A 12017-nucleotide genomic window follows, 5' to 3' on the forward strand; every position below is an offset into this window, starting at 1 on the left:
TAAGGGCAAGTGCACATTTTGGGGGGTTGAAGGCCACATTTGGCCTACAGGTGGTATCCTCAGGGGCTGCACTTTAAAACATGGCCAGGGAAAGGACAAAAACTGATGTTCATGTACATAATTTACATAATTTACATGTAAAATGAATAAAATTAAATCTAGTTGATATGACATGTGCTTGTTTGTTTATTTCCTCCTTTCCCTGTTAATGCTGCCACCAATTACAGAGTTTGGAGAAACTCTTTGAACTTTTAAAGACCACATGACCTCCTCAAGCTCCTAGCTGACTGCTCCTTGGCTAGAATCTCAAAAGCTTTGATTCTCTTTCAGAATACATGTTTATCCTAAGAAACCTTGTACTTTCATATCCATCCTTCCTTTTCTCTTCCAGAGATGACAGAGTTCCAGAGGCTATTCTGAGCTCATCTGACGGACCAGGGTCATCCTTTTTATCCAAAGCTACGCCACAAGCTGTGGGTGGTCAAGAAGGCTCATATCAGGGGAGAACACCATGTCCTGTCTCCCCTTGTATGCTCTGCTGTTGCTGTTTCTACAAGGATCACCGTCTGCCACTCACCCCTGCCCCCCACAGTGTGTCTGCGAGACCCGCCCATGGTTCACTCCCCAATCCATTTATCATGAGGCCAGCACAGTGGACTGCAATGATCTGCTGCTTACCCGAGTACCAGGCAATCTTTCCTCAGACACCCAGGTCCTTCTGTTACAGAGCAATAAGATTTCCAAAGTTAACAGGGAGCTCCAACACTTGTCCAACTTGACTGAGCTGGATCTCTCCCAAAACCACTTCTCCAAAATCAGTGATGCTGGTTTGGCTAACCTTTCACATCTCATTACACTTTACTTGGAAGAGAATCAGGTGGAGGAGCTTCCTAACCACTGCTTAAGTGACCTTACTTCACTAGAGGAACTCTACATAAACCACAATTGTATCTCCTCTATTGAGCCATTGGCCTTTGCGGGCTTAACCAGCTTGCTCCGGCTGCACCTCAATGCCAACCGTCTCCATGCCATTGACCACCGTTGGTTCCTCCCACTCCCCAACTTAGAGATCCTTATGATTGGAGAGAATCCCATCTCCCAGTTAACGGGGGGGAGCTTTCAGCCCTTGGAAAGGCTTCATAGCCTCGTCTTAGCTGGAATGCAGCTCACTGAAATCCCCCCTGATGCTTTCCAAGGCCTGGACTACCTGGAGAGTCTCTCCTTTTATGATAACCACCTTTCATATGTTCCTACCAAGGCACTGGGAGGCCTACCTCTCTTGAAATTCCTGGATCTCAACAAAAATCCTATCACAGAAATTCAGACAGGAGACTTCAAGGACATGCTGCATCTGGAAGAGTTGAGCCTCAATGGCATGGAGGAACTTACTGGCATTCACAAAGGGTCTTTTGAGAATCTTCCAGAATTGGCTAAGCTTGAGCTGTGCAACAATCCACATCTCTCCTACTTGCACCCAGCTGCCTTCCAGGGGGTGCCAGCTCTTCGCACTCTGCTAATCAGCAATGCAGCCCTTGGCTTTCTCCCCTTAGGTCTGAGAGATACCTTGCCAGCTTTGGCTGAACTCAGTCTCTATGGAAATCCATTGCGCTGCGATTGCTCAGAGAACTGGGAACCATGGGCCACAGGACATATTCGGCTGATTGAGTCCCAAACTACTCTCTGCACTTCACCTTCAGAAGCCATGGGTCAAGAGCTCCAAGAAGCCCTAAAAAATGTCAGAGGGGGAGGCTGTTTGCCAGAAATCTCACCCAATCTTCCAGAGCACCTGGAGGCATCATCTGGTTCTACAGTAGCTCTGGATTGTCAAGCCAGTTCAGAGCCACCACCACAATTCCATTGGATCTTACCCTCTGGAAAAAAAGTGACTGCTGGGTCAGGGAAGATGCATCTTAGGGCTGGGGGAACCCTTGAGATTAGCAGAGCCAACCCAGCAGATTCAGGAGTCTACACTTGTGTGGCCTGGAATGAACTGGCCTCTACCAGCCACAGTCTGTCCCTCAATGTCGTTGGAGAAAGACCTGTAACTCCTGCCAGGCTGCTGGTCTTTGCCAAAAAGGTACAGTCACATTTTGTGGTGTTGGAGTGGACTACATCCTACACAGAGGGGCAGAAAAATGAGAGAGGAGATGAATCAGCCACCGCCCACCCACCACTTCCTCCACCCTGGTCATCAGCTACCATGAGCATCCATAACCCCCACTTCACCTACACCGCACGGGTTCCTGTGAGCATCCGGGAATACAACCTCACGCACCTGCAGCCTGCCACCCGTTACGAGATTTGCCTTACAGTCATGTCTTCGATTCCCAAGTCCTCAGCTGCTGCCAGTTACGCTGATGTTCCCTCTGCCTTAGCAGCTTCTACAAGCTCTCCCTTACCTTCTGTGAGTTCTTCAGAAATGGCTACAACCACCACTGGTGCCTCTGAGTCTTCTCTGAGCTCTTTGGCAATCCCCAGGGGTCCTTCCTTGTCTCTCACGAGTCATTCAACTGTGGTTTCTCTGGGAACTTCCAAAGCCTCCTCTGCACCCATGGCAGGTCCTGTGGCAGCCTCTGCGGCTCTTCCACCTGCTTGGTTATTGCCCCACGCTCGGCACGCCTGCCTCAATGTCACCACCAAGGATGCCTCCCTCTCTGTGGAGCTGATGGGAGGCTGGGCAGGAGGGGCAGCCCTGGCTGCTGTCACCGGCTCCTTGTTAGCAGCCCTGAGTGCTGTGCTCCTGCTCCTTTGTGCTTCTCGCCGACTCAAGGAGAAGGGGTGTCGCCATTCGCTTAAGAAGTACATGCAGCACGCAGCCGCCATCCCACTCAACGAAGTCTACCCTCCCCTGATCAGCCTGTGGGATGCTGAGGGAGACCCTCCCCTTCCGATGGCTCCATTAGCACAACTGGCTCCACCCACACCCACCTTGCCACCTCCCTCTGCCATAGGAGGGCACACAGTTTTGCTGCCACCCCCTCCTGGGCAAATTGACACTTCCAAGACTTACCTGTGGCAGCAGCCATGAAGGAACTTGAGGTGTACAGGGCACCCATACCTCAACACAGACATTGGTGGGAAAATGTATTGTCGAAGGCTTTCACGGCCGGCATACGATGGCTGGTGTGGGTCTTCCAGGCTGTGTGGCCGTGGTCTTGAAGTTTTGTTTCCTAACGTTTCGCCAGCACCTGTGACCGGCAACTTCAGAGGGCAGGAGCACAGGCAGGAGCAGTTCTCTCTGTGCCCCACAGACACTGCTCCTGCCTGTGCTCCTGCCCTCTGAAGATGCCGGTCACAGGTGCTGGCGAAACGTTAGGAAACAAGACTTCCGGACCACGGCCACACGGCCCGGAAGACCCACACCAGCCATTGGTGGGAAACCTTTCCTCCCTGTGGCTTTTAGGATGTCAGAGTTGGGTTTCCAGTCCTTCCCAGTCCAGGTTCTTGCCTCTTTGCCCCTTGTACTCACCTGTGCACCGTATGTACCACCTGTAGAAGGCACGAGGAACTTGGACGTTTTTCAGCCAAGGTCTCACTGTGTAGTTGTAGCCAAGTAGGGAGGGGAGTATCAGGCAGATGACAGGGCCCCTGGGACAGCGTAGCCCCTGGGGGGCAGGTAAAAAAAAAAGAAAGAATAAAATTAAGTTGGACAAAGTTTAAAATGTGTGGACATGTTTGTTGGGGAAGGAGCTTCAGTGAAAACAGCCTCACCCACCTTTTGCTTTCACCCCAGAAGATTGGTTATGCCGCCCTCTAGTGGACATGTTGGGGATAATACGACTGCTTCTCCTTTGAGCAAGATTACAGGGTCCCTTTTCAGGAGTCAAAAATAGCAAAATCAAGTCTGAACAGAAATCTCTTATGCCTTCTAAATCCATCCTTCCCTCCTCAGGTAGGGAGGTTGGTTATTTTTATTGAGAGGCAATGTAAAAGCACTCTGCTTATGCCTAGAGCCCCTTAAGTATATGCCCTAGGACAGTGTTGTCCAAACTTGACCACTTTAAGATGAGTGGACTTCAACTCCCAGAATTCTTAAAGTGGCCAAGTTTGGACAACACTGCCCTAGGAGTCTGAGCAATTAAAAACAGGTTTAGGGGCCAGAGATGGTGTCACCATTGGGCAGAGTGAGACAAAGGCCTCAGGTGCAGATGGTGAGAGGCAGTGTTGGCATCCTCCAAAATTGTTCTGTCAGAGGACAGACCTGAGTATGCTGCGGTCTGTCCTGGGGCTGATAAACCAAGCTGGTGCTGCTGGCACAAAGGAGAACACCATCCTATTACCGTCACTGATGTGACAGTCAAAGACTGGGGAGGAGACACCATCTTATTATTTCACTGGTTTGTCTTTTGCCTTGTGCAGCAGCAAATTGTCTTTGGCTGAGCCTCTGCATGCCCCAACTCAAGCTAGCCCTCCACATCACTTACAGAAAAGTGTTTAGCCTTCTGCGGTCCCCACTTTTTTCTTTTACTACTACTTTCAAGAGCTATTGTAATACCCTGTAAGTACTGGGGAGTGAGGTTTTCAATGGAGAAGGTATTGTTCAGGGTTTCTTTCTTTCTTTCTTTCTTTCTTTCTTTCTTTCTTTCTTTCTTTCTTTCTTTCTTTCTTTCTTTCTTTCTTTCCTTTCTTTCTTTCTCTCTCTCTCTCTCTCTCTCTCTCTTTCTTTTCCTCTTCAGTTTCACTTCACAAACCAGAAGGCTTCAAATACTTTATTTTGTTTCCATTAAAATTGGCAGGAAATCCCCCCGCTCATGTTCAGCAATTTCTCACTGAATTTTGATAGTCCAGTTCTAAGAGGTTTAGGAAGCCACAAAAGAGGGATTGAGGGTGGCAGGCAAGCCGAACTATGAGTTTCTTACCCCTGCTCCATGTGCCCAGGCCTGACACTTGTTGGGTTGGATATTGTCTCAGCCAAAACTATTCGCTCTTGTTACCAGAGGAGGCTAGAAAGCACCAGGAGCCAGACTTCTTATCTTATCAACAGGGTTTCGCTGAGATTTGCTAGCAACTAACTGGTGAACTGCAGAATGCTGATATCATTGCCATTCTTTCTTCAGTCAGTTCAATCCCTTTGCTCAGAAACACCATTTCTACTACCAGAATAGAAAAACAATATAAATATTATTATGAGTTGGAGCTTTTTGAAAAATGGGACTTTGAAACCCACCTATTGAAAGTTTCAGGGGAGCAGACAGCTAAGCTCTGCCCTCCATTCCCTCTTTGGTTTTTCATGCTTAGTCCTCAGTGGGCTGATTTGGGGTTTCCCCCCCTTTAGTTTTTTTTTCTCCTAATTTATGTATGTGTGAGAGTGTGTGAGAGAGACAAAGAGAGAGTGCACAAAAACACGCATGCACTTTTGCAAACTTCTTAGTTCCCCATGTCTGCTGATACCAGCTTCTTGTGGTGTTGTTACGCAGTAGCTACATAATAATCAGCAATTGGAATGAGTTTGCTATTAGTATATCCAATTATTAGATGGAATATCTCTTATCATATACATCTAAATGCTAGCTGTAGGAGACAATCAGCAGGGGAACTCCATCACTTTTACACCCTGCTTGTGAGAATCTGGAGGAAACTGGCTGACTGCTAATATAAAGAGAAGGACCAGATCAGCCTTCCCCACCATCTGGATATGAGAGATTAGAACTCCCATCATCTCCTGAAAGGTAGAACAGTTCAGAAAAAGCATCTATTCAGTTTCTAAAATGAAACCAACACAGCCTGGATTTAAGAGTCCTGAATCCTAGCTTTGTTGACAATCTTCTGCTTTTAGGAACCACAGACTCTGAAGTCAAGACTGGAGATGCAGAGTGCATGCTACAAAATGACCATTTACTGTATACTGTACTGTGCTTGCTGCACTGAAACCTCTGCCGATTGGCTTACTTGGGACAACAGTGCACAAGGTCAAAATCCTTCCGTATGCTTCATACAGTCAATGTTGGCAGTCCACTTTCTGTGAAGTAATGACAATTTGTCAGTTTGGTTTGGTTCTAGTTTGGTTTGACTAGAAACATCACAGGGCATAGAAACTGATGGGGCAGTCTGAGAGTCAGGAAGCATAAATCACCCATATGGTTTAGACTAGGAGGGGCTTTGTAATATTGCTAGAAAGGCAAAAGTATAGAATGAGAGACTGGTGGCCAGGGACATACTGCCATATATGCAAGAGTTGCATTTGATGAGAATTCTGCCAGTTCTGTCATTTGATGATGACAGATCAATGTGACCTAGATGGCAACCTTAGGATCAAGAAAGTGAATGGAAGCAATTTTACCTAATCAGCCAAATTCCTGTCCTAAGGGGAACAGAAATTTGGTGGCTTGCAAATGGCTCCGTAGCCTTAGAGCATCCATTTGCGTATATATGATTCCTGGTAAGGAAGAGACATCATTTTGTGATGGTCTTGTGTCATCAGAAGCACCTTCATTTTGTTATTATACTGTTTGTTCCACGATGGAGCTGTGCTAGGAAAAAAGGCTAAGCCTAGCAAAACTTACCATAAAGTAATATTAGCTAGGTAGAAGGAATGGGTGATCACCATCAGCCATTTATGGGTTCTGGATTCAACAAGTGATGTGCAGCTTTGGCAATGAACAGTGAAGAGAGTACAATGATGAAATTAACCATTGAGGGACTGGGCAAACTACAGATCCAGGCACAGTAGGCTTAAAGAGATCCAGAAGAGGACCACTGTAACATTTACACAGGCTGGGTTTGTGCAACGCACGAGGGTAAAATTTAGTTACTAGTTTCAGTCATAGTGTATTATGACTGAACCAGCTAGGGTAGTTGAGAGAGTTGTTCCAACCTAGGTGTTGATGAATCACTAAACCATGGTTCATTTAACCATAGATGAGCAGTATATCCTCTGAACAAAGCCCACAAGGTGCCAAAGGCTTAATAAAAGCCTTAGCAGTTGTATAACTATTTCTGGTGAGTATGCAACACTCCCTCCCCCCCCGCCCACAACAACACTATAAATTAGGTCAGAGTTTTTATCACACTATCATGCCAATGAAGGCCTGAGGTAGAAGAGTTGCAGCTCTGCTAATGCTCCCTAACCAGTCCCTAGTAAGATTTCGGTGAAGAGGTTTCGAAGGAACAGCTCTGTCTCCTACCCGAGTGCCACACCAGCCATAAGAAACAGATCCTTCTCATCCTTTGCTAAAGAATTTGGCTCGAAGAGAAGCAGCAGAGTCAAGGGTGGCCAGGTGAGACAGAGGAGCGGGGAGGAAGACAAGGCCCAGGAGAGTAGGAGCCTTGATCTCCGAAGCCAAATTTGGCATCCACCCACATGGCAAGAAACTAGAAATATATCGGCATGAATTAAAGAACAAAGGGACTAGGTACAGCAGCTACGTTTAAAGTGAACAGCTAATAAGCACCGGAGGGAAGGAAGAGGTGGAGCAAGTGAGTCACCCACTCATTAAGTCTAAGCTGCCAACTTTTCTATTACTTCCTGGCAGGGCTCCCCATATTTTTAACAGCAGTGTGACAGGCTGAATTTCTTTTACATACTACTGTGTGCCCAGGTGAAGTTCAACCAGCTGAATTTCTGATGTTTGGGCAGCTTAAAGAGACAGAAGCTGTGCCGGAGAAGAAAGCTGGTAACCCTTAACTCCTGATGCAAAGGACGAGGGGCATCAAGGCCGCAGGAGCCAAAAGGAACAAGAAGAACGTGAAGCTCAGGAGAGAGAGGAAAGGGCAGATTGGAAAAGAGCCTGGCCCTCTAAATGTGTCGTGTTGCACGTCAGGGAAATGGTGTAAAAAAAGCATTTGAATCTTGGAATGTATATAAAGATAGTAAGTAAAAAGTGTATTTAGGGAGTATTTAGGGTGATTGTTTCTAAACCTCAGAATAACTACCTAAAGGATATCTGTGCAAAACTTTCTGTATTCCCCCCCCCCCGCTTTTTTTTAAAGGAAAAATGGTGCTTTGGCAAACATGCTTAGCGTTAGATGATAGATATATATCTGCACACTCTTTCTCACACATACTAAATACTGCATAAAGCAATGAGAATAGAGCTGACTATATATGTTAGTTAGCATATTAAAAAGCAGAGACGTCACCTTGCCGACAAAGATCCGCATAGTCAAAGCTATGGTTTTTCCAGTAGTAATGTATGGCTGTGAGAGCTGGACCATAAAAAAGGCCGAGCGCCGAAGAATTGATGCCTTTGAACTGTGGTGCTGGAGAAGACTCTTAAGAGTTCCCTGGACTGCTAGGAGGTCAAACCAGTCAATCTTAAAGGAAATCAACCCTGATTGCTCATTGGAAGGATCGATAATGAAGCTCAAGCTCAGATATTTTGGCCACCTAATGCGAAGAGAGATCTCTTTGGAGAAGACCCTGATGCTGGGAAAGATTGAAGGCAAAAGGAGAAGAGGACGGCAGAGGATGAGATGGTTAGATAGCATCACTGAAGCAATGAGCATGAAACTGAGCAAACTCAGGGAGGCAGTGAAGGACAGGAAGGCCTGGCGCAATATGGTTCATGGGGTCACGAAGAGTCGGACACGACTTAACGACTAAACAACAACAATATATGTTAGTAAGTATAATCACGAGGCATAAAACCAAGGTGATAGAGCTCTAACACTTCTTATCTTCTCTAAATATTAATAGCACTCGTCCTGTTCTGTGGTTCGGCTGGAGGGCTAGGAATGGATGGCCATGTGGGTCACATTCCTTTACAGACAATTGTAGGTCAGAAGCTGAACTTCAACTCCCAGCAGGCTCGGGCAGGCTGGCCAGTGGTAAAGGATGCTGGGAATTGCAGGAGGGCCCCACGTTGCCCATCTGACTCAAAGGGCTGCGAATCCAGGTTAGGTATAAAAATATGGGACGACAGTATACAAAGGGAATGTGCAGAGTTGAAGTTGCCTATTAAGAGCAAACAACTGGATAACAGATGGAACAGGCACATGAATTATCTGATTATAGTCTTCTCACAGTGAAAAGGAAATGTCTACATTGTGCAGTATAGCAACTATTCCTAGGTTTGTATTTACTGTATACACAGAAATTGGCACACACAGATTTTGTGGACATCTACACTCACCTTGGTCCTCTTTTGGGCATTACCCTTGCCCTTCATGGCTGCAACACAAATCCTTGCCATTTTCAGTGAGAAATCAAAGCAAATAAGTATATTTCCAGGGACCATATTTTTTTGGAAAAAATAAAGGAAAAACCTGAAAAAGGGGCACATCTGAAAGGGCTTCTTAAGGATTAAAAAAATTGTTTATGTTTACCACTTTGCTTTACAACAGAAAATTCAAGGGCAAAACCAAGAAAGTAAATAATTAAATTAAACAATTCTAACAGGCAGCTTTCTGAAATAAAGGATTGTCCTTTAAAATAAAGGATGTATGGTCACTGAAGGTATATAAAGCTTCTAAAAGGTGCGCTGCATCTCCCCAAAAGAATCCCCCCTTTGAGTGTTATTAAATCAGATCAAAACTTCTAGTCACCGTTCCCTGAGACCTGAGGCAGATGAAAAAGTTTTTTTTGAAAGGTACAGTTCTCAACCATTAAAAGGTTCCCTCCATCTGCATTAAGATGAGCGTCATTTTAAAAGGAGGGGGGCAGGAGAAAGAGTGGGTGAGGCCAGCTTGTACCTTTTTTTCATGCAATCTGCTTCGGAGCAAAAATGAAAATAAAAGCCATGCTGGTTTTGCAGTTTTGTTTGACCTGTCGGGGGGCCTAACATGTGTCCAAAGGCACTTCCTTCTGCCTTGCTGCTTCTTACGCTCCCCCAGCAAACGGGCCTTCCCATACAAGCAGCTCCTGAGAAAAAACTGTTGGAAAGAGCGGATTTTCCCTTATTATCTCCATTGTAAGGAAAAGCCACCTCAGAACAGAGAGCACTGAGACTCTTTTGGAGAACCCGGGCAGGAACATTTCACGCCCGCTTCTTCCTGTACAGCAGGCACAGTAGCTACTAGTCCTCAATGTTTCTGTGACTTTGGGTTGCACCAAAGGCAGAGCCTCTGGGGCCAAGATGGGATACAATTTGGAAGGGGCATTTTGTGTTTGAATCCCAAATGCACAATCTCTCTCTCTCTTCCTGAGTTCCTCCACGCTCTTATGAAAAACATGAAGGTAAGCCCAAGAAAGAGGATGAAGGATCCAAATTGCTGCACGTAGCCATTAGTGCCCTGAGGCACGATAAAACGTGTGTCAGTTGCCCTTGCAAGGATTCATAAGAATTCAGTCTGTTGATCCAAACACACAACCCTTTTGAGCGTGTTTCATTTTATTCTGTATATCCAGTCCGCTGTAGGGAAGAGACAAAGATGTCATTTGTGCAAATTAGGGCTAGCCCTGAAACGATCATTTTGCACTGTATGTAACGTGCATACGGTGCTGAGAGACTGCGTGGCGCAGGGGTGAAGTGTTGAACTAAGAGAGGGGAGGCCATGGTTCTGGTCCACCTTCAGCCATGAAAGCCGATTAGGTGACCTTTTTTTTAGATTATTATTTTTATAAATAACTCAAGGCGGCGAACATACCTAATACTCCTTCCTCCTCCTATTTTCCCCAGAACAACCACCCTGTGAGGTGAGTGGGCTGAGAGAGAGAGACTGGCCCAAAGTCACCCAGCCGGCTTTCGTGCCTAAGGCGGGACTAGAATTCACCGTCTCCTGCTTTCTAGCCTGGGGCCTTCACCTCTAGACCAAACTGACTTTGGGCCAGTCATTCTCTCGTTCAGCCCAACCTACCTCACAGGGCTGCTGTGTGGGAACCACTAAGGGGAGGGAGTGCTATGTATGCTGCCTTGAGCTCCTTAAAAAAAGGCAGAGTACCAAATAAATAAATATGGTGCTGTTGTGGGGGGGGGGTATTATTTCTGTCACTGTCTTCTCACTGCTTGGCCACCAGGTTGGTAGGATAATAGAGGCCAACTGGGAAACAGAGGTAGAAATTCTGCCCCTGCCCCCTTTAAATACGCCACTGTTAGGAAAGTTTTCACTGCTCCCCCTGCTCCATATACGCCAACAGACCTGTGCATTTGTTTTCCGTCTCAACACCAAAGCCTGCCACGTATGGGGAAAACCCCACACCTCTGCTGCTTGATCCTCTCACTGCCATCGATTGCACTGTAGCAACTGCCAAGCCCCCCCCCCCAGTACATATTCAGGCGTGGGGGGAAATATCAGTCCTAGGAACCTCAGAGAACAAGGCTTTGAATTTCCCATGGCTTCAGGTTACGGCTGAAGCAGCTTCCTTGTATTGGCTGCTGTGGCCCATTCTCCCAAGTTGTGTATCCTGCTGCAGAGGGGAGGATACCAACCGGCTTGCCGTAAAACAGATTCCTTCCTTCCCAAGAGAGAGGAAAAAGATGTGGTGGCACTGAGGCAGATCAGGGAGGATCTGACAGAGCACCAGTTGCACTACAGCAGAGCTCATGTCACACGAGGAATGGCTGGAACTGCAGGGCCTTTACATTCTCGTGATGTGGTGGGTTAGTAGTTGCACTGGCTGTTTTGCACCCCAACAGCTCTTCACCAGAGTCACTCTTTTTCCTTCATTCTCAAGGATCGGCTGGAGCACCCTCATCCCCTCGCCGCGAGAGACAAGGGAAAATATTTATTTTGTTCTCCCTGATCTGGCAAAGTTTGGCATTATATAATATATGCTACCAACATTTGGAAGGGAATTTGTGGTGAGGAGGTAAATTTATTAGTCCAATGAAATCATAAGGGAGGGTGATGGTTCTATGGAGGGTCTGTCCTTTCTGAATTGTTCCCTTAGCAATGGCAAAAGGAACCGCTGTTCTGGAATCATTTTTTGAATTATATGGTGCACGTGCACTAGGATACACAGGGAAAGCATCGTTTGAATTTTGGTTCATCAGATAGGTGTCGCTCCTCCAGAAAAGTTAATATACTGCAGATTTAATTAATCATGTGGACCAAGAGAGGTAAAACTTTGCAAGGGACACATAGAGCTGGGGCCTGGTAGAGGAAAAAAGAAGGGAAAAGAAAAAGGAATCAGCAATGAA

General features: G+C 46.4%; 1 protein-coding gene across 1 annotated transcript; it reads left to right on the plus strand.

Annotated features, from left to right (window-relative positions):
- The first annotated feature begins 396 nt into the window (after positions 1-396).
- On the plus strand, positions 397-3122 carry LOC103052663 (leucine-rich repeat neuronal protein 1-like). Its single transcript, XM_025163654.2, has one exon. It carries the CDS (start codon positions 512-514, stop codon positions 3026-3028), a length of 2517 nt encoding a protein of 838 aa, XP_025019422.1. The 5' UTR covers positions 397-511; the 3' UTR covers positions 3029-3122.
- Positions 3123-12017: the final 8895 nt, after the last annotated feature.

Source organism: Python bivittatus, unplaced genomic scaffold (genome assembly GCF_059951505.1).
Source record: "Python bivittatus isolate LINGU-HERP-01145 unplaced genomic scaffold, Pbiv_v1 ctg000220_np1212, whole genome shotgun sequence".
NCBI classification, from domain to species: domain Eukaryota; kingdom Metazoa; phylum Chordata; class Lepidosauria; order Squamata; family Pythonidae; genus Python; species Python bivittatus.

Coding starts and splice junctions, on each gene's coding strand:
- LOC103052663 (XM_025163654.2), top strand. CDS start 512: ATGTCCTGTCTCCCCTTGTATGCTCTGCTGTTGCTGTTTCTACAAGGA.